Source organism: Pristiophorus japonicus, chromosome 1 (assembly GCF_044704955.1).
Source record: "Pristiophorus japonicus isolate sPriJap1 chromosome 1, sPriJap1.hap1, whole genome shotgun sequence".
NCBI lineage: Eukaryota > Metazoa > Chordata > Chondrichthyes > Pristiophoridae > Pristiophorus > Pristiophorus japonicus.
Window position 1 is genome coordinate 297,962,213 of NC_091977.1, and position 21,776 is coordinate 297,983,988.

A 21,776-nucleotide genomic window follows, 5' to 3' on the forward strand; every position below is an offset into this window, starting at 1 on the left:
ATCTAATTCCTTTAAAAGTAGGTTCCAAAATTGGAGGAAATTTCCTCCAAATCTATTCAGTGTTAGAGATATATGCCAATGCTCTCATGACCAGCCTCCTCCCCCACCGCATCATCCTCCCAATTTTCAGTGCTCGACTGTGCTTAGGCTTTATGCTCTGGAATGTTCTCTCTAAACCTCTCTGCTTCTTCAACCTCTTTTAGGTTGATCCTTAAAACCCATCTCCTTGACCAAGCTTTGATCACCTGTCCTACTGTGTGACTCGGGTGTCAAATTTTACATAGAATTACATAGAATGTACAACACAGAACTTGACTATCTTATATGCAAGCCCCCTGGTTTGGGTCTCCACCACATGGAAATATCTTCTCTACATCTGCCCAAATAAATCCCTTCATAATTTTAAAGACCCTGATTAAGTCATCCCCAGCCTTCTCATTGCTAGAGAAAAGAGCCCCAGCCTGTTCAGTCTTTGCTGATAGGTACATCCTCTCAGTACTGGCATCATCCTTTTGAATCTTTTTAGTACCTAGTCCAGTGCTATATGCAGACCAGAACAGTTCACAGTACTCCAAGTGTGGTCTACTTGAGGTTTTATACAATTTTAACAAAACTTCATTGCTTTTCAATTCTATCCCCTCTCGAAATTACCCCAGTGCTTGGTTTGCTTTTTTAAAAATAAATGACCTTATTAACCTGAGTCACAACTGTGATTTTTGCATCTGTACCCCTAGATCCCTTTGCTCCTCTACCCCATTTAGAGTTATTATCCTACCAAAATGTAACACCACATGTGTCTTTATAGAAATTAATTTGCCAATTACATGCCCATTCTGCCAGTTTACTAATGTCTTCTTTTTTAACATTCCTGTGAAGCACCTCAGGATGCTTTTGCTATGTTAAAGACACTTATATAAATGCAAGTTGTTGTAATTTTGTAATGCTTATCTTTAAAGCTGCAAGTCCAAATCATGTGAAGGTAACTCAGATCACAGGCTGCTCATCTCAAAAAATCATGAACAAATGTAGACCAATACAGTACTGCAACTCCAATTAAATTGGAGGTTGCATTTTAAATCTATATGCAGCTTCAATATTTATGCCATGCTTATCTCAACCCCAGCGCCATGGAAATACTAACATTTTGGAGAGTTAGTTACTCGTGGGGTGCGGTGGGGGAAAGAGAGGAGGCGGGGAGAGCAAGAGAAAGGGAGAGCTACTTTTTTTTCCCTCTGGCCCCTTGCCTTTCCCTTTCCCGGCAGAATGCAGGTCTGGCTGTGTGCTAAATTTGCACACGACTGTCTTTTCCCATCTGTTTTTATATACACAAAATTTTTGATCTTTTAGAAATCTCTTCAGACAGATTTAGTACCTCAAAATTTAACCTGAACAAATGGCACCAAAAACCACTACAAGAAATTAACATAAGCCATGCATTTCCCTAGTTCAAACATTTAGCATGCCTGACGAGCACATCACATAATGCAGTACAGATGTTAATATCTAAACAAAACATTATGCCTGTACACATTATGTCAACTTTTCCCATCATAATTTGTTGGGCTCAAGTTGCTCCTATTTTTTTGGAGCAACTAGCTTAGAATGGAATATCTTAGAAATTGCAATTCTCGGCATTTAGTTTGCTCCAATTCTAGTGAGTAAGAATAGTTTCGTTTTAGAAGGTTTTTTTCAAAAAGGGGGCATGTCCAGCCACTTACGCCTGTTTTGCAAGTTTAGGCAGCGAAAACTTACTCCATTCTAAGTTAGTTTGGAATAAGTGTAGATTTTTGTATGCTCAGAAAAACCTTGCCTACACTTATAAATCAGGCATAGGGAATGAGAGATTTGGTGGGGGGGGGTGGGGGGGAGGGAAGTTTACAAACAAACACTACACTTTTAAAGAGCCATCAATAATAAATGATAAATCAATAAATCAACCGATGAAAAATAAATAAAATAAAAAATCATCAAAAATTAAACTTCTACTCACCTACTGCAGCACTGGGAACCCTCCAGTAGCGTGCTGGGATGGGGCCCCCCAGTATGTTTCTGACAGCGAGGGGAGTGTGTGAGTGGGAGGAAGGTGGGGGGGGGGGGAAAGAGTGGGGAGGAGGGAGTGGTGGTGGGGTGTGGGGAGAAGGAGGAGGGATGGGGGGGTGGGGGTTGTGGAAGGGAGTGGTGGTGGGGTGTGGGGAGAAGGAGGAGGGATGGGGGGGGGGGGGGGAAGGAAGAGGAAGAGGAAGAAGAGGAAGAGGAGGAGGAGGGAGGAGGAAGAAGGGAGTGGGAGGAGGAGGAGGAGGAAGGGAGTGGGAGGAGGAGGAGGAGGAAGGGAGTGGGAGGAGGAGGAGGAGGAAGGGAGTGGGAGGAGGAGGAGGAGGAAGGGAGTGGGAGGAGGAGGAGGAGGAAAGGAGTGGAAGGAGGAGGAGGAGGAAGGGAGTGGAAGGAGGAGGAGGAGGAAGGGAGTGGGAGGAGGAGGAGGAAGGGAGTGGGAGGAGGAGGAGGAAGGGAGTGGGAGGAGGAGGAGGAAGGGAGTGGGAGGAGGAGGAAGGGAGTGGGGGGGTGGGAGGAGGAGGAGGAGGAAGGGAGTTGGGGGGGGGTGGGAGGAGAGGCAGTTGGGGGGGTGGGGGGAGAGGCAGTTGGGGGGGGGGGGTGGGGGGAGAGGCAGTTGGGGGGGGGTGGGGGGAGAGGCAGTTGGGGGGGGGTGGGGGGAGAGGCAGTTGGGGGGGGTGGGGGGAGAGGCAGTTGGGGGGGGTGGGGGGAGGAGAAGAGAAAGGGAGTTGGGGGGGGGGGAGAAAGAGGTCGGGGTGACAAAGGTGTAGGGCTGGAGAAAGAAAGGTGTTGGGGGGGGGGGGGGGGGTGAGAAAGAAAGGTGTTGGGGGGGGGGGAAGAGAGAAGAGGGGGAGTGAGTTGGGGGGGGGGGGGGGGGGAGGGGAAAGGGAGTGGGGGAGTGGAGAGAGGGAGTGAGCGAGTGGGGGGGACGGGTCCGGACCAGAGAAGGAGGGAGTGGGGGAGAACCAGAGAGGGCGGGAGTGGGGGGAGGGGGGGAAAAGAACCAGAGAGGGAGGGAGGGAGGGAGGAAGGGAGGAAGGGAGGAGAGGGGTGCCAGAGAGCGAGGATGGGGGGGGGGGGTTGAACGGGAGGAGGAAGCTGAACGGGAGGTAGGTGTGGGGAGGGGGGGGTTGGTGGTGAACGGGAGGGAGGGAGGCTGCACGGGAGGAGGTGTGGGGAGTTGAACCGGTGGGGAGGGGGGGGGGGGCGCTGAACGGGAGAGAGTGAGGGAGGGGAGCTGAACAGCAGGGAGGGGGGAGCTGAATGGGAGGGTGGGAGGCTGAACGGGGAGGGAGGGAGGTGGGGGGAGCTGAACGGGAGAGAGGGAGGGAGCGGAACGGGAGGACAGCCCAAGTCCCGATCTTCAATGCCCGGGGAGCCCATTCGGCCAAGGCTAGGGTTAGGGATGGTGTTCTTCGGGCCCCTCCCACACAGCCTGCACAGATTCTGGCTGCGAGGAGCTACTGCACATGCACGCTCACTCTAGCGCACATGTGCAGAGGTCCCGCCACTGTTTTCAACGCCGGGACATGGCTCCGCCCCCGACCCCTTCTGCTGCGCCACGCCGAGCCCGAAGATGTCCTGAGGAGCTCGGAGAATCACAAGGTAAGTTTTCGGCACCTTTTTTATTCCAGAAAGTCGTTGCACCTTATGTTTTTACAGAGGGCGGAAACTTGGGCCGTTATGTCCACATTAATAGTGGAAATTGCATTATGTAAACTTGTCACATTCTTATTACATCCTCCCACCAGTCGTTGTGTCTCAATTTTGCATTTCCCTGCTCATCCGCCTGTGTAGCAAATAAACTCCTCTGTTCCAACTAACTACTGCTCTCCTTCCCAAATTTACCCCAGTTTTGCTATTTAACTATAAATGATGGATCAAAAGTATCATACATAAAACCAAGGACAGAATGATGACTAAAATTACTGAATTACATCCACATGGCCTAGTCTGACTATCCCTCGCCCTCCAACATTGATTCAGCCAAAAATTAAACTTGGTCTGTTATGTTCAAAGAACATGTTTTCTGTGTTTTACTGATGAATATTTAATACATTAATATAGTAGTGATTAATCCAAAGCTCCTATAAAACTAAATTTATTATGTCAATCAACCTACCTCTACAGCCATTACTATGACAGCTGCTTTCTTCTTAATGGATGAATTTGCAGGAAGATTTGTCAAAGAATGGATACCCATTCCAAGGCTAGTAATTGGTGGGAGATCTAACCAGTCAGGATCACGGATTCCACCCATACAATCTTTAGCCATTGGATAAATTGTGCCATTTCCATCCCTGAGGATGATGGGAGATTCCTAGAAATATAAAAATAAAAATAAGCCATCAGAAAAATGTATTCTTGAATATGCTAAACATTGTCTGCACAAATTTCCCTAGATTTCACATAATTCGTAGGTTATTCATAGTTGTGAACTGCCCTCATCACAAACATAGCTAGCTGCAAAATACAAAGATGGGTCAAATAGTTGATGGAAAAGATAACTAGTTATTCAGTTATCTGATCTTGTGTCACACCAACTGTGAGAGCACATGATCAAAATGCCAGAGACTCATTCACAGTACAACCTTACTTAACAAAATTACCCAGACTCTTCAGATGAAATTTGCTATTCAAAGAATTTCAGTAATCATTTGCCATGCTCACACCAAGAAAATAATGACATTTCCCTCAAAGGAAACAGCATGTTAAGAATTTAACTTGCCATTAAAACATTTAAAAAATCTTGACTAAAAGGTCAACCGTACTAACTGTGACTAGGACACCCATACTTCCTATCCACTAATATAAATTTGTGGTCACATATTTCTGTCAACATTTTCCATTGTAAATTGTTTGGTCAACATTTGCCATTCAACCTGCCATGTCAACTGTCATAATGTAGGTGGAGCCTCTACGCAATAAATGGTTCTGTTAAGCAACCTTTAGATCCATACTAAAAAAAATGCACAACACTCGATTCATTGCCATCCACCAAACAATAGTCCTAATTCTACCAAGTCTAAAATTTAAAAAATTGAAATGAAAGGCACTATATTTTTAACAATTGGCTATAAGAAAATATTAATTTCCTACTGCAAATATAGCAGTGACCTTCCATCCTGCTAATCAAACCACATCTTTGAGTGGAGAATGAAACATTGATTTTAACAGCAGCAACATAATGCACACAACAGCTTGCATTTATAGTGCCTTTAACATCGGGAAACATCCCAAGGGGCGTCACAGGAGTGTGAGACAAACACTAACACTGAGCCAAAGGACGAGATATTAGGAAATGTGACAATGTTTGGACAAAGAGGTAGGTTTTAAGGAGCATCTTGAGAGAAATGTGGAGAAGTGGAAAGGTTCAGGAATTCCAAAGTTTAGGGTCCAGGCAGCTGAAAGCACAGAGAGTGGGGAATGCACAAGAGACCAGAGTTGGAGGAATGCAGAGTTCTCAGAGGGCTGTATGGCTGAAGGAAGTTAGAGATAGGGGATGGGTGAGACCATGGAACAATTTGAACACGAGGATCAGAGTTTTAGAATTGTGGTTTTGGTGTACCTGGAGGCAATGTAGGTCAGCAAGCACAGGGGTGATGAGTGAACAGAACTTGGTGCAGATTAGAATACGGGCAGAGTTTTAGATGTTAAAATTTATCAAAGGTGGAAGATGGGAGGCTGGCCAGGAGAGCATCGGAATAGTCAAGTGTGAAAGCAACTAAAATATGAATGAAGGTTTCAGCAGCAGATAAACAGAGAAGAGGATGGAGATGGAAGATATTAGAAGTGGAAGTAGGCAGTTTTTGTCATGGAGAGGATATGGGGTCAGAAGCTCAGTCCTGGCTCAAATAGGATTCAAAAGTTGTGAACAGTCTGGTTCTGTCTTATACAATGGCCAAGGAGAGGATTGGAATCAGTGGCATGGGAACAAAATTTGCAGTGGGGTGCAAAGGCAATGGCTTGGGTCTTCCCAATGTTTAATTGGAGGAAATTGTGGCTCATCCAGGACTGGATGTTGGACAAGCAATCATAACGCAGAGGCAGTGGATGGGCCGAGAGAGGCAGTGATGTCGTCAAACTGGGTGGTGTCAGCGTAGATGTAGAACCTGTCGTGGCAGCCCCGACCTGCGTGAGAACACCAGTGGCAGGTTGGGGCGCAGGAGCGACGAGAGATTGCAGAATGACGTGATCAGGGACCCAGGAGAGGCGCGAGTTCGGGACCCAGAAGAGGTGTGGACCCAGGGGCAGCACAGGCCAGCCCACACTGCGTTGTGTGCACACACTAGGTCCGTGCAGCAGAGCTGGTCTCCAGTCATTTTGGTTAATTCTTGCCACTGGACCAAGACCAAGCTCGGTCAAGCCCGTGAGGTGCCTGGTGTGCAACAGCCATCACACATTAAAAAAATCCACGCACAGGCATCTTCCACCCTTCAATATGCAGTTCGGGTCCTGGAATATTAGGTCCTTCATTGAAACACCTGTGAACTCATGACTTTTTGGCATGGAAGCAAGTCATCCTCGATTCGAGGGACTGCTGAAGAAGAACCTGTCGTCAGGTCTTTGGATGATGTCACCGATGGACAGCATGTAGATGAGAAACAGGAACAAAACTAGATGATCAAGGACAATAGCTTGGTGTATGGAAATTGACCTTTTGTCACCAAAAATAAAAATTCAAAACAAAAAATTTTGCTCCTTATGCACAGTCAGGAATCTAACCTTCGTTCTTTCATCCTGCACATGCAAAATAGCAATACACCAAAATACTGCACAAAGTAACACTATTAAGGCCAGCTGCACTGGATATTTGAACTGAATATCTTCAACATCAAAACACTGGAAACACCAAGTGCATCAAAAACAAAAGTTTCAGAGGACCTCAACATTTGGTCCAAGGGTGGCCAACGAACAAGTAGCATTAGTTAAGACATTCTCTAGAAGTACTACTCATCAGGGATGAACACAAGTTACAACTTGAACCGATTATCTAAATTGGCTAAACAACTGCACAGCTTAAATTTTGCACTAACAACTCTGCAGACTGGTGCAATCCTCAGCTTTCTGATGTTCTCTGCACATCAGCTAAATATACTTTATGGTCATGGGGACTAAACAAGTAGGAATGTAAATTTTCAGATTATCTGGACTTGTCCCATTGTCCAATATACTATTACTAGAATAAACTTTGTAACTGTATTCTATGGAGAGTGACGCACCTCCCGACTCTTTTCCACTATCTACAAAGCACTAGTCAGGAGTATGATGGAATACTCTCCTCTTAGACCTGGTTGAGTGCAGGTCCAACAACACAAGCAGCTTGACACCATCCAGGACAAAGCAGCCCGCTTGATCAGCACACCAAAAACTATCTTAAACATTCATTCCCTGCAACGTGGCTGCAATGTGAACCATTGACAAAATGCACTGCATCAAATCGCCATGACTTCTTTAGCAGCATCTCGCAAACCCATGACCTTCATCAGGACACGGGCAACAGGTGCATGGGAACACCAGCATCCCCAAGTCATATCGCTCTTCCTTCATCATCACTGGGTCAAAATCCTGGAACTCCCTCCCTAACAGGAGTACCTTCACCACAAGGACTGCAGCGATTCAAAAAGGTGGCTCAACAGACCTTCTCAAGAGCAATTAGGGATGGACAATAAATGCTGGCCTTGCAAGTGATCCCCACATCCAGTAAATTAATTTTAAAAAAACAGCTACCTCTCGAGACTTTTGACAAACCCTAGAATGCAAACATGCATCCAGAACAGTAGCATAGTGCTTATGTTACTGAACTAGTAATCCAGAGGCCTGGACTAATGATCCAGAGACGGGAGCTCAAATCGCACCACGGTATTCAGTTAAATAAATAAATTTGGAATAAAAAGCTCGAATCGGTAATGGTGATCCTGAAATGATTAGATTGTCATTAAAAACCCATCTGGCTCACTAATGTTTGGCCTGTGTGTGATTCCAGACCCACAGCAATGTGGCTGACTCTTAACTGCCTTCTGAAATGGCCCAGCAAACCACTCAGTTGTAACAAACTACTGCAGAAAACAATAATAAAACGAAGAATCACCCACCATTGAATCAGCACCTACTTCAGACACGACAACAGCACACCCAGCCCAGTTGAAGCTGCAAAGTCCTCCTCACTAACATCCGAGGACTTGGGTCCAAATTGGGACAACAGTCACACGGACTAGTCAAGCAACAGCCTGACAAGAGAGATACTCACACAATTATTCCTTTTAGCCAATGTCCCAGACTCCTCCATCACCATCCCTGGGTATTTCCTGAGGTGGCGGTAGAGGTATACACGAGGGAATGGCCCTGGAAGTCCTCAATATTGACTCCAGTCATGTCTTTAGGTCACGCATGGGCAAGGAAACCTGCAGATTACCAACTAATGCTCTCCCCTCAGCTGGTGAATCAGTATTCCAGGTTGAACACCACTTGGAAGAAGCACTGAGCATAGCAAAGGCACAGAATGTACTCTGGTGGGGGGAATTCAATGTCCATCACCAATAGTGGCTCAGTAGCACCAATACTGACCGAGCTGGCCAAGTCCTGAAGGACACAGCTGCCAGACTGGTCCTGCAGTGAGAGAACCAACGCATGGGAAAAATCTACTTGATCTTGTCCTTACCAATCTACCTGTCGCCAATGCATCAGTCCAAGACAGCATTGATAGCAGTGATCTCCGCACAGTCCTTGTGGAGACGAAGGCCCGTCTTCACAGTGAGGACACCATCGTGTTGTGTGGCAATCAGAGGCAGTCTCTCGCAATTGAGGAAGACTTGCGTCCACTCCGAGTTCTTAGGAGGCTGTACAGTCCAATATTGAGAACCACAGTCTCTGTCACAGGTGGGACAGACTGTTGTTGAGGGAAGAGGTGGGTGGGACTGGTTTGCTGTACACTCTTTCTGCTGCCTGCACTTGATTTCTGCATGCTCTCAGTGATGAGACTCGAGGTGCTCAGCGCCCTCCCAGATGCACTTCCTCCACTTAGGGTGGTCTTTAGCCAGGGTCTCCCAGGTGTCAGTAGGGATGTTGCACTCTCTCAGGGAGGCTTCGAGGATGTCCTTTTAATGTTTCCTCTGCCCACCTTTGGCTCGTTTGCCGCGAAGGAGTTCAGAGTAGAGCGCTTGCTTTGGGAGTCTAGTGTCTGGCATGCGAACTATGTGGCCTGTCCAACGAAGCTGAACAAGTGTGGTCAGTGCTTCGATGCTGGCCTGGTCGAGCACGCTAATATTGGTGCATCTGTCCTCCCAGGGGATTTGTAGGATCTTGCGGAGACATCGTTGGTGGCATTTCTCCAGTGACTTGGTGTCTACTGTACATGGTCCATGTTTCTGAGACATACGAAAGCATAGGCCTTACACTAAACATCAGCAAGACTAAGGTTCTCCATCTGCCTGTCCTCGCCGCTCAGCACTGTCCCCCAGTCATCAAGATCCACAGCGCAGCCCTGGACAACGTGGACCACTTCCCGTATCTTGGGATCCTCCCATCAAGAGCAGGCATTGACGATAAGATCCAAAACCACCTCCAGTGTGCCAGTGCAGCCTTCGGCCGCCTGAGGAAGAGTGTTTGAAGACCAGGCCCTCAAAACTGCCACCAAGCTCATGGCTGTAGTAATACCCACCCTCCTCTTTGGTTCAGAAGCATGGACCACATGTGGCACTACCACCATGCTAAATAGGATAGATTCAGAACAGATCTATCAGCTCAAAACTGGGCATCCATGAGGCAATGTGAGCCATCAGCAGCAGAACTGTACTCCATCACAATCTGTAACCTCATGGCTCGGCGTATCCCTCACTCTACCATTACCATCAAGCCAGGGGATTAACCCTTGTTCAATGAGGAGTTCCACAGGGCAATGTCCTAGGCCTAAGCATCTTCAGCTAATTCATCAATGACTTTTCCTCAAAGTCAGAAGTGGGTGATGATTGCAGTGTTTAGTTCCATTCGCAACTCGAGATAATGAAGCAGTCCATGCCCGCATGCAGCAAGACCTAGTCAACATTCAGGCTTGGGTTGATAAGTGGCAAGTAACACTTGCGCAACACAAGTGTCAGGCAATGACCATCTCCAACAAGGGAAGAGTCTAACCACTGCCCCATTACCATCGCCAAATCCCTCACCATCAACAACCTGGGGGGGGGGGGGGGGGGTTCATCATTGACCAAAAACTTAACTGGACCAGCTACATAAAAACTGTGGCTGCAAAAGCAGATAAGAAGCTGGGTATTCTGCAGCAAGTGTCTCCCTCTTAACTCCCCCAAAGCCTTTACATCATCGACAAGGCACAAGTGGAATACTCTCCACTTGCCTGAATGAGTGCAGCTCTAGTAACACTCTAGAAGCTCCAGGACAAAGCAGCCCACTTGATTGGCACCCTATCCATCACCTTAAAACATTCACACCCTGCACCCGTGGCTGCAGTGTGTACCATCTACAAGATGCATTACAACAACTTGCCAAGGTTCCTTCAGCAGCCTCTACCACCTAGAAGGACAAGGGCAGCAGGAAAACACCATCACCTGCAAGTTCCCCATCAAGTTACACACCATCCTGGCTTGGAAATACATCACCGTGCCTTCATCACCGCTAAGACAAAATCCTGGAACTCCCTCCCCAATAGCACTGCAGGTGTACCTTCACCACACAGACTGCAGCAGTTCAAAGCAGCAGCTCACCACCACTTTCTCAAGCACAATTAGGGATGGGCAATAAATGCTGGCCTTGCCAGCAACACCCACATCCCAGGAACGAATAAAAGAAAACAAAAATGACGTGCAGAAAAGATTAGTTGGTCCATCAGGCCTACACCACATCACGATGGGTCGACCATCATGGCTAACCACTCTTTCCATTCCCCCCTCACACACCCCTGCAGCCATGTAATCTCCTGGGAGAGACACAGTAATAGGGAAAAATAATGTTTAATTTGATTAATGTCTTACCAATTGTGAAATGATCCCAGCCATGTGGCACCAAATCTTTGAGATACTTAAAAGAAAAATGATCCAACTTCCTCACCTAAAACATTGCATGATTTTCTCACTTTGTGCTAATTGAATTTCACTACTCTGCTCTAATTGACTGGAGGTCAAGGTGTCTATCGTGCCTGCTTTAGCCCCTTATAGTTCAGGGAATTCAGAAGAAACTTCTTTAGCAAAAAAGTAGGTACCATAGTCTGACTATAAAAGACGTGCATTTTTATAGCCCCTTTCACGACCACCAGACATCCCAAAGTGCTTTCCAGCCAATGAAGTATATATTTTTATTACGTGTAGTCACTGTTGTAATATAAGGGACTTGGTCTTTGATTTGACATTGGGAAGGGGTATTAATGAAGTATTGGAAAATCATCTCAAAAATGCCAACACTAGGGCAAAGATTTCTCAGAAAAGGACAATGCCAGGACAACAATTTCCAGCAAATAAATGATATGCAGAGACTGATCAAGTGAGGAAGAAAATGCATAATCCAAATTTTTATTGATATTTTGTTCATGGATGACACTTACATTGGATATACAGCACAGAAACAGGTCATTCAGCCCAATTAGTCCATGCTAGCATTTATGCTCCACTCGAGCCTCCTCCGTCTTTCCTCATCTATCAGCATATCCGCCCTTATCTAGCCTCCCCTTAAATTATCTAAGCTATTCACTTCAACCATTCCCTGTGGTAGCAAGTTCCACATTCTCACAACTCTCTGGGTAAAGAAGTTACTTCGGAATTCTTATTTGATTCCTTGGCAGCTATCTTATATTGATGGCCTCTAAGTTTTGCTCTTCCCCAATGGAAACACTGTCTGTATTTGCTCTATCAAAACTGTTCATAATTTTAATGCCCTCTATTAGGTCACCCCTCAGCCTTCTCTTTTCAAAAGAAAAAAAAAAAGAGACCCAGCCTGTTCATCCTTTCCCGATAGGTATATCCTCGCATTTCTGGCATCATCCTTGTAAATCTATTTTGCACCCTCTCCAGTGCCTCTATATTCTTTTTATAATATGGCGACCATATTTGTACGCAATACTCCAGTGTCATCTAACCAAGGTTCAATACAAGTTTACCGTAACTTCTCTACCTTTCAATTTTTTCCCCCTCAAGAAATAAAGCCTAGTACTTGTTTTTATTGCAATTGAAAGACTTGCATTTACATAGCACCTTTCACGACCACCAGACGTCTCAAAGCGCTTTACCCCAGCCATTGAAGTACTTTATGCTGCACTCGAGCCTTCTCCCATCTTTCCTCATCTAACTACCAGCATAACCCTCTATTCCCTTCTCTCTCATATGCTTATCTAGCCTCCTCTTAAATGCATCTAAATTATTTACTTCAACCACTCCCTGTGGTAGCGAGTTCCACATTCTCATCACTCTTGTAATGTGGGAAACACGACAGCCAATTTGTACACAGCAAGCTCCCACAAACAGCAATAATAATATCCAATGCGTTTTTGTTATGGTGATTGAAGGATAAATATTGGCCAGGATACCAGGGATAACTCCCCTGCTCCTCTTCAAAATAATAACCCATGCCGATACTTTGTGATGTGTATTTGAATTCATTGTACCCCATTTAGATTTTTATTTTAATGTGTGACCTCCCTATGTTTCTTACCAAATTGTTAACGCCTTATACGACCATTCTGCAAGTTTATTCATGTCTTTTTGTAATTTTTTGCAATCGTCAACATTGACTATCCCACCCCAATTTGATGTTATCTGCAAATTTAGAAATTGCGTTTTTGATTCAAACATCTAAATCATTAAAATAAATTGTAAACAACATAGGTCCTGGCACTGCTCCTTATAAAACACCACTTCCCACCTTCTGCCACTCTGAATAGCTACCCTTTATCTCTACTCCCTTACTCTCAGCTTTCTGCCTTAACCAGCTAGCTATCCATTCTGCCACATGTCCCTTAACTCAGCATTCCCTGACCTCATTCATTAGCCTATTATGTGGTCCCTTATCGAAGGCCTTTTGAAAGTCTAGATGAACATTACTGCATCACCCTCGTCTACAATTACAGGTTGGACTTCTGTGGTCCGGCACTCTTGGGACCTGACCTGAAGGATAATTTTCCGGACCACGAGAGGTCATGCCTAGCCGAGCCCTTCGACAGCACCCAGGCTCCTATGTGTGCGTGTGTACTGGCAGCCTGTGGGCAGCTCCCTCAGCACCCGCTCACTGACTGACTGCCGCTCCAGCCAATCACCACACACATTCACGGACTGACAGCCATTCCCAGCAGTGGTCAACACGCTGGTTTTGGTCCGTTTTTTAAAAAAAAGTAATGTCTCCAGACAATGACTAAATGCTGCACAGTGGCTTTCTGCACAGCACAGAACATTTACGGGTCGTTGCCTACAACGGCGTATAAATCCTCCTCTCCCTCAGGCCCAACTAATGCCAAACCACGGATGTTTCCGGACCAGAGGTCCAACCTGCATTTCTTCAAAAAATTCAATGATGTTGGTCAAGCAAGACTTTCCTTTTTGAAATCCATGCTGACTATTCATTATTATATTTTTGGTTTCTAAAATCTATTTTCCCCTTGGTAAGGATTCCATTATTTTTCCTACCACCGATGTCCTGGACATGTTCGATCTCCCTTCTTAAATATAGGTATTACATTAGCTATCCACCAGTCATCTGGCACTACACCTGTTTCTAACGAATTATTAAATGTGTGTAGTAGTGCCGCTGCCATCTCTTCCAAAATATCACCAACGATGTCTCAGCAAGATCCAACAAATCCCCTGGGAGGACAGGCGCACCAACATCAGCGTCCTCATCCAGGCCAACATCCCCAGCATTGAAGCACTGACCACACTCGATCAGCTCTTGCTGGGCAGGCCACATAGTTCGCATGCCACATAGATCACATGCCAGACACAAGACTTTCAAAGCAAGTGCTCTACGCGGAGCTCCTTCACGGCAAACGAGCCAAAGATGGGCAGTGGAAACGCTACAAGGACACCCTCAAAACCTCCCTGATAAAGTGCGACATCCCCACTGACATCTGAGAGTCGCTGGCCAAAGACCGCCCTAAATGGAGAAAGTGCATCCGGGAGGGTGCTGAGCACCTCGAGTCTCAACGGCGAGAGCGTGCAGAAATCAAGTGCAGGCAGCGGAAAGAGCGTGCGGCAAACCAGTCCCACCCACCCCTTCCCTCAACGACTATCTGTTCCACCTGTGCCAAAGTCTGTGGCTCTCGTATTGGACTGTTCTACCATCAAAGAACCACTTCAGGAGTGGAAGCAAGTCTTCCTCGATTCCGAGGGACTGCCTATGATGATGGAGATTCTTTTAAAATGCATAGATGTTATCCATCTGGACCAGGGGTTTTATCCTGAGTTTGATTAGCTTATTTAATATTTCTTCTTTTTTTTATTTTAAATCCAGTCACCTCCACCTGAATTGTCTCCCTGGTACATACTGAAGCAGTCATTGTTTAATATTTCTGCTATTTCTCTATCGCTGCCTGTGATATTATCCCGTCCATTCCTTTGTGGCCTTATTCGCATCCCAACTTTCCTTTTCTTAATTATTTATGTGCCTCCAGAATGTTTTACGCTCCTTGATAATTTAATTTCGTAGCTCCTCTTTGCCTTTCTAATTGTTTTTTTGACTTTAATCTCTTCGTATCCTCCCTTGTCGTGCTCGCCCCTGCTGTCCATGCATTTAGTGTATGCCTCTTAATTTTTCCTCATCCATGGTGTCTCATTAGTGTTTATCTTGTTCACGTTTTTTTGTGGAATGTTTTTTTCCAGGACTCTGCTGAACACTGTTTTAAACGTTTCCCTTTGCTGTTCTACATCATTGTTTGCCAATATTGATGTCCACTTTATTTTCCAAAGTTCTATGCTTAGCCCCTCAAAACCAGCTTTTTTCCAATCTATTACTCTGATCTTTGTCATACTTACGTCCTTCTCAATTATTATCTTAAAGTATGTTATATTACGGTCACTTTTGACTCGATGTTCCATTATTTTACTTCTCTTATCTGCTCTGGTTCATTCCCCATTACTAGATCCAGTAGCAAATCTTCCCTCGTCAGGCTCTTGCATATTGGGTTAGAAAGGAGTCCTGTATACATTGTAGTAACACCATTCCATATCCCCTTTACCTACCTCTTCTGGCCAATTAATAGTAGGGTAGTCGAAATCCCCATGATTATTCTACATTTAATATTTGTTTGCTTATTTCTTCCTCCACCTCCCTTCCACTATTAGGTGGTCTGTGGACTACCCCTATTAGTGTGATTGATAATTTATCTATCTCTATCCACAAGGATTCTATTTGTTTTGCTGATAGCTGCGTCACATTTTTCTACTGCCATTCTGTTGTCCCCAAGTATAGCTACTCCACCTCCCTTTCCCTCCCCCCATCCCACTAACTTTTCTAAATAGGTTATATCTTGCAATATTTAATTCACAGTCCTGATTGTTCTGTAGCCATGTCTCAGTAATCCCTACTACGTCTGGTTCCTCACAACATATTATTGCTTCCAGTTCCTGTTTTATTACATACACTGTATGCATTGCTGTACAGACAGTTTAAGAGCATGGAACTTGCTACCACTTGCACATGGCTCAGGCAATAATCCAGATTATTTCCCTCTAGGTCCTGCTTTTTAAACTTAGTTCCTAACTTTTACTATTCTCTCAGCAGGACCTCCTCCTTGTTCCTACCCATGTCATTTGCTCCGACATGGACCACGACAACTGGCACACTCCCTTTCCAAATTCCTCGGACACCGGCAAAGCTACATTTATTATCTATTTCAAGTTGCCCCAAGCCCATTAAGCGCCTACATAGCATAGGACTAAAATCACATGTATGCTTTACCAAGTAGGAGTAGTAGACTCCTTTCTCCGAAAGTGATCATGAGACAATTGAGTTTTTAACGACAATCCGGGCACTTTTATTGTTATCTTCCAGGGCCTGTCCAAAAATGACCAGCTCTATTGAATTCAATTTCACAACTTACCACGGTGGATCTAACTGCATAGCCGGTGGCTTATTCGTCCAGTAATAACCACCATCCTAACTAATGGTTATGCTAAATTCTGTGACGTGGTAGCAAATTAAAACACTACATACCTGTCCAGCTGTGTAAATTGCCACATTGCGTTCATTCTGGCCAAGGAAAGCAACACAGCTTGTAGGAAAGTTATGTTCCTGTTCAGCTTTTCCTGTAGCTAGGTCAAAGATACAGTAGCGTACCCAGCTACCCGTCTTCAGCACAGTATGAACACCTAGTAGGGTAGTCACAATAGATATTGTTAAATCACACACTTTTTAATTAGGTGACCATCTATTATATGAATTTATCACAATTAGGTCAACTAATAACAGGCCCAAATTATATGCTGTTAAATAATTAGTGTTTGCATTTTAATCATAATCTTTAATTGAAGAATCAACATCCCCAAGCAACAAATTTTCAATCAACCTGTCCGTATCCAACAAGTCCAACGCAGGAGGGGGCAGTTCTGGATTTAGTTTTGGGGAATGAAGCTGGGCAGGTGGAAGGGGCATCAGTGGGAGAGCACTTGGGTGCCAGTGACCATAATTTAGTCAGATTCAAGGTAGTTATGGATAAGGACAAGGATAGACGACAATAAAAGTCCCAAATTGGGGAAAAGCTAACTTTGCTAAATTGAGAAGTGATTTGGCCAGTGGACAGGAAACAGCTACTTGAAGGTAAATCAGTGTCGGAACAGTGGGAGGCATTCAAGGAGGAGATCCGGAGGGCTCAGGACAAACATGTGCTCTTAAAGAAAAAGGGTGGGAATAACAATTCGAGCGCCCCGTGGATGTCTAGGAACTTACAGGGAGGATAAAGAAAAAAAGGGAAGCTTATGTCATATATCGACAGCTAAATACTGTAGAATCTCTGGAGGAATATAGGAAGTTCAGAGGTGAAATTAAAAAGGATATTAGGAGTGCTAAGAGAGCATAAAAAATTCTTGGCAAGTAAAATCAAGGAAAATCCAAAGATATTCTATAAATATTTTAAGAGCAAGAGGATAACTAAAGAAAGGGTAGGGCCTATTGGAGACCATGAGGGTAATGTGTGTGTGGAGGCGGAAGATGTGGGAATGCTTCTTAATGCGTCTGCCCCTTTCCTTTGTGAAAACAATGTAGATACTGTTAGAAGACGAGTGTGAAACTCTGGATGAAATAAACAGAGAGAGAGAGAGAGAGGAGGTATTGAGGTTTAGCAGCTTTGAAAGTGGTTAAGTTCCCCAGGCCCGGATGAAATGCGTGTTGAGCGAAACAAAAAAAAGAGGAAATAGCAGGGGCTTTGACTATCATTTTTCAGTCCTCTTTGGATTTGGGCCTGGTGGCGGAGGACTGCTATTGTAGTATCCTTGTTTAAGGGAGAAAGGGATAGACCAAGTAATTACAGGCATGTCAGCCTTACCTCAGTGGTGGGAAAATTGGAAAAAAATCCTAAAGGACAGGATAAATCTACATTTACAAAGTCAAGGATTAATCAGGGACAGTCAGCACAGAATTGTTAAGGGAATACTGTGTTTGACTAACCTAATTGAATTTTTCGAAGAGTTAACCAGAAGGGTCGGTGAGGGTAGTGTGTATGATATAATGTATGTGGACTTTAGCAACACTTTTGATAAGGTCCCACATGGCAGACTGGTCATGAAGGTAAAATCCCATGGGATACAGGGCAAAGTAGCAAGTTGGATCCAAAATTGGCTTGGAGATAGGAAGCAAAGGGTAATGGTTGATGGATATTTGTGTGACTGGAAGATGTTTCCAGTGGGGTTCCGCAGGGTTTAGTACTGGGTCCCTTGCTTTTTGTGGGATACATCAATGATCTAAATTTGAATATAGGAAGCATTAAGAAGTTTACAGATGACACTGAAATTGGCTGTCTGGGTAATAATGAAGAGGAAAGTCATGGACTGCAGGAGGATTTCAATCTACTGGTCAGGTGGGCAGAACAGTGGCAAGTGGAATTTAATTTGGAGAAGTGTGAGGTAATGCACTTGGGAAGGATATACACATTAAACGGTAGGCCACTTAGAAGTGTAGATGAACAAAAGTACCTTGGAGTGCTTGTCCACAGATCCCTGAAAGTAGGCCAGGTGGATAAGGTGGTTAAGACGACATACAGAATGATTGCCTTTATTGGCCAAGGCATAGAATACAAGAGCAGGGAGGTTATGCTTAAATTGTATAATATACTAGTTGCGCCACAGCTGGAATACTACATGCAGTTCTGGTCGCCGTATTATAGGAAGGATGTGATTGTACTGTAGAGGATGCAGAGCGTGGAATGGAGAATCTTAGCTACGAGGACAGATTGGGTTTGTTCTCCTTGGGAACAGAGGAGGCTGAGGGGAGACCTCATTGGAGGTGTATAAAATTTTGAGGGGCCTGGATATAGTGGAAAGCAAGGGCCTATTTCCATTGGTGGAGGGGGCAATTTACGAGGAAGCATAGGTTTTAGGGTGGTTGGTGGAAGGTTGAGGGAATTTGATGGGAAGCTTCTTCACGCAGAGGGTTGTGGGGGTCTGGAGCTTGCTGCCTGGAATGGTGGTGGAGGCAGAAACCCTCCAGAGCCCCACAACCCTCTGCGTGAAGAAGCTTCCCCTCAAATCCTCTTTAAACCTTCCATCAACAACCCCAAGTACCATAACCTGCAGGGTTACGGACCTAGAGCTGGTAAGTGGGATTAGACTGGATAACCTCTTGTTAGTTGGCGCAGACACGATGGTAAGTAAGTCAGTCAGGGAATCTAATACAGCCAAAGTGATCTCCTGGACTGGTTTCGATCGCTTGGATGGGTCGCGAGAGGAATTTTTCCAGATTTTCTTTTCCCCAATTGGCCTGGGTTTTAGCCTCTCCCAGGAGATCACCTGGCTCCGTGCGGGATGGAGTGTAAAATGTTGCAATACATGGGGTATCGCGGTTGCGTGGGGCAGACTGGTTGAGCCGGATGCTCTTTACCTATCCACCATTGTTCATAGGCTTATATGTAACCTGCAGGGTTGCTGACCGAGGGCAATGTGGCTCTTTTTCGGCTGGCGCAGACACAATGGGCCAATATGGCCTCCTTCTGCGTTGTAAATTTCTATGTTTCTAACAGTTATTGAGCAAGCTTACACATGGCTTTTGGCTTCAGCAATGTACTGGAAAGCAGCTGGAACCTGTGGTACCAAATCCCCACCCTTTGAGAGGCGAGAAAGGAAAACAATTCTGTTCATTTTCCAGTTACACCTGGTGGGAAATGTGTGCATCATGTTGAGTAAAGACAGGGCTAGATTTAGGTGTGATGCCATTAGTGGTGGATTAGTCACCATTCAACTTCAAAGCGCTCAATTTAGTGTAAAATCACAATGGTTCCACACAAGATATGCGCTCCCAAAAAGCAACTCTTGCAACTTTCTATTCTCTCCCAACAATTTGATATTAGGTTTGAGGGGGAGCAGGGAGAGTCACAAATCATGGCTTTAAATGCAAATATTCAAAGTAGTATTTACTACAGTACAAAACCAATACATACTCCACTTATGTAGTTAAGCAATCATGATCAACAACGGAGCAGAGAGAAAGTATCAAGCTAATAGCAAAGGCTTACACAAATGTAAGGAAAAGTGAATTGGGAAAGCTATAAAAAGTAATAAATGGATACAAAAAGTAAGAGAATAAGGGAATACTTAAATAAAAAATCTAAGGCAACAGGAAAAAATGATAATGGGGAAAATAACGGGACTTAAAATACACAAATCTCCAGGTCCTGTTGGTTTCTACCCCACAGTATTATTCTTTTTCAGGATGTGGGTATTACTGGAAAACCGGCATTTATTACCCATCCCTAGTTGATAGAACAGTGGCTTCTTTGACTCAATTTCCCTCAAGTGGTCCATCACGTTGGCATGGGAATGGAATCACATAGCCCAGACTGGACAAGCTGCTATTTTTAAAAAGCTTTTTAAAAATTAAAAATTATTAGTCCATGATCTCATTGAATGGCATAAAAGGCTCGAAGGGGCTGAAAGGCTTACTATTCCTGTTTCCATGAATTCAAATTCTCGAACTGCTATTTCAACTCTAATTCTCTGGATTATTAGTCCAGTAAATATCCGAATCACCACCATACCCCTTAAAATGGTGAGGAAACTGCAGATGGAGTAGTCATAATTTTCCAAAGCTCTCTGTATTCATGAATTGTGCCTTTTGGATTGCAAATGTCACTCCCATTATTTAAGAAGGGATGAGGCAGAGAAAGCAGGTACCTACAAACTCATCAGTTTATCAGTTGTGGGGAAGTTATTGCAATCTCGGACCAAGCACTTGGACAAGTATTAGCTGATCAAAGATCAACTAAATGTCAACATGGATTTATGAAGCACAGTTCACGTTTGACTAATTACACAAAATTTATAGCACAAACAGGCCATTCAGCCCAACTGGCCTATGCCAGTGTTTATGCTTCACAAGAGTCTCCTTCCACCCTATTTCATTTAACTCCATCAGCATAGCCTCCTCCTTCTTCTCTCCCTAGGCGGTCCCTCATATTGAGGATGACTTGCTTCCACACCAAAAAGGGATGAGTTCGCAAGTGTTTTGATGAGGACCAGATATTCCAAGTCGAGAACTACATATTGAAGGATGGAAGAGGCCAGTGCGTGGACTTTTTAATAAAAATGTATTTTTTTTTTAGATAAAACGTACACACCAGCCACCACACGGGCTTGACAGTAGTAAGGATTAACCAAGACGACCGGAGACCAGCTCTGCTGCACAAACCTAAAAGAAGCGTGGGCCTAGAGACAATGTGGGCTGGACCGTGCTGCCCCTAGACCCACACTTCTTCTGAGCCCCAAACTCTCTCCTCTCCTGGGCCCTGGTCATTCGCCGCACCTCTGCCACGCTCTCTCGCCGCACCTGGGCCCCGCTGAAGTTCCCACCCACGCTCCAATCGACGACCTGGGTTTTGGTGATGTCACCCAGTCGCCCTCCTGGAATGGCTCGTGCTACATCTTGAAGTGGCTCCTCCTCTTATACCCCCAACCTGCAGCTGGTGTTTCCTCACAAGTCGGGGCGCCACGCTGGTTCTAGGGCTGCCGCTCCTCCTCTTATATCCCTGACCTTGGCTGATGTTTCCTCGCAGGTCAAGGCGCCACACTCATGTACTTATCTAGCATCCCCGTAAAAGCACATATGCTATTTGGCTTAACTACTCAATTTGGTAGCCAGAACTCTCCAGAATTCCTTATTGGATTGATTCGTGACTAGATTAAACGACATGGATGAAGGAAGAGAGTGTTGTACATCTAAGCCTGCACATGACACCAAGTTAGGAGGCGGAGTAAATTCTGTAGATGGGAGCAGGGAAGTTACAACAGGACATAGACTAAGTGAGTGGGCAAAACTATGGCAGGTGTAGTTCAGTGTAGGGAAGGGAGGTCATCTACTTTGGATTCAAGAAAGAGAAATCAGAATATTTTCTTAACGGTAACATACTCGAAGCTGTGGAGAACCAAAGGGATTTTTGTGTCCATGTACACAAATCACTGCAAGCTAATGCAGAGGTACAAAAAGTAATCAAAAAAGCCAATGGAAAAGTTAAAAGGCCTTTATCTTTCGGGGGCTGGAATATAAAGGGAGGGAGTTATACTTCAGCTGCACAGAGCGTTAATCAGACCGCA

At 44.9% G+C, this 21,776-nt stretch overlaps 1 protein-coding gene across 10 annotated transcripts in view; it reads right to left on the reverse strand.

Annotated features, from left to right (window-relative positions):
• ubr5 (ubiquitin protein ligase E3 component n-recognin 5) overlaps positions 1-21,776 on the reverse strand; it is a 176,905-nt gene that overhangs the window by 77,556 nt on the left and 77,573 nt on the right. For all 10 annotated transcript variants that reach the window (XM_070888496.1, XM_070888497.1, XM_070888500.1 and 7 more), the window contains 2 exons: positions 16,195-16,349; positions 4,172-4,369 (listed from right to left, as the gene is read on the reverse strand). In XM_070888496.1, the coding sequence (XP_070744597.1) occupies positions 4,172-4,369; positions 16,195-16,349 (353 nt within the window). The remainder of the gene's footprint in view (positions 1-4,171; positions 4,370-16,194; positions 16,350-21,776) is intronic.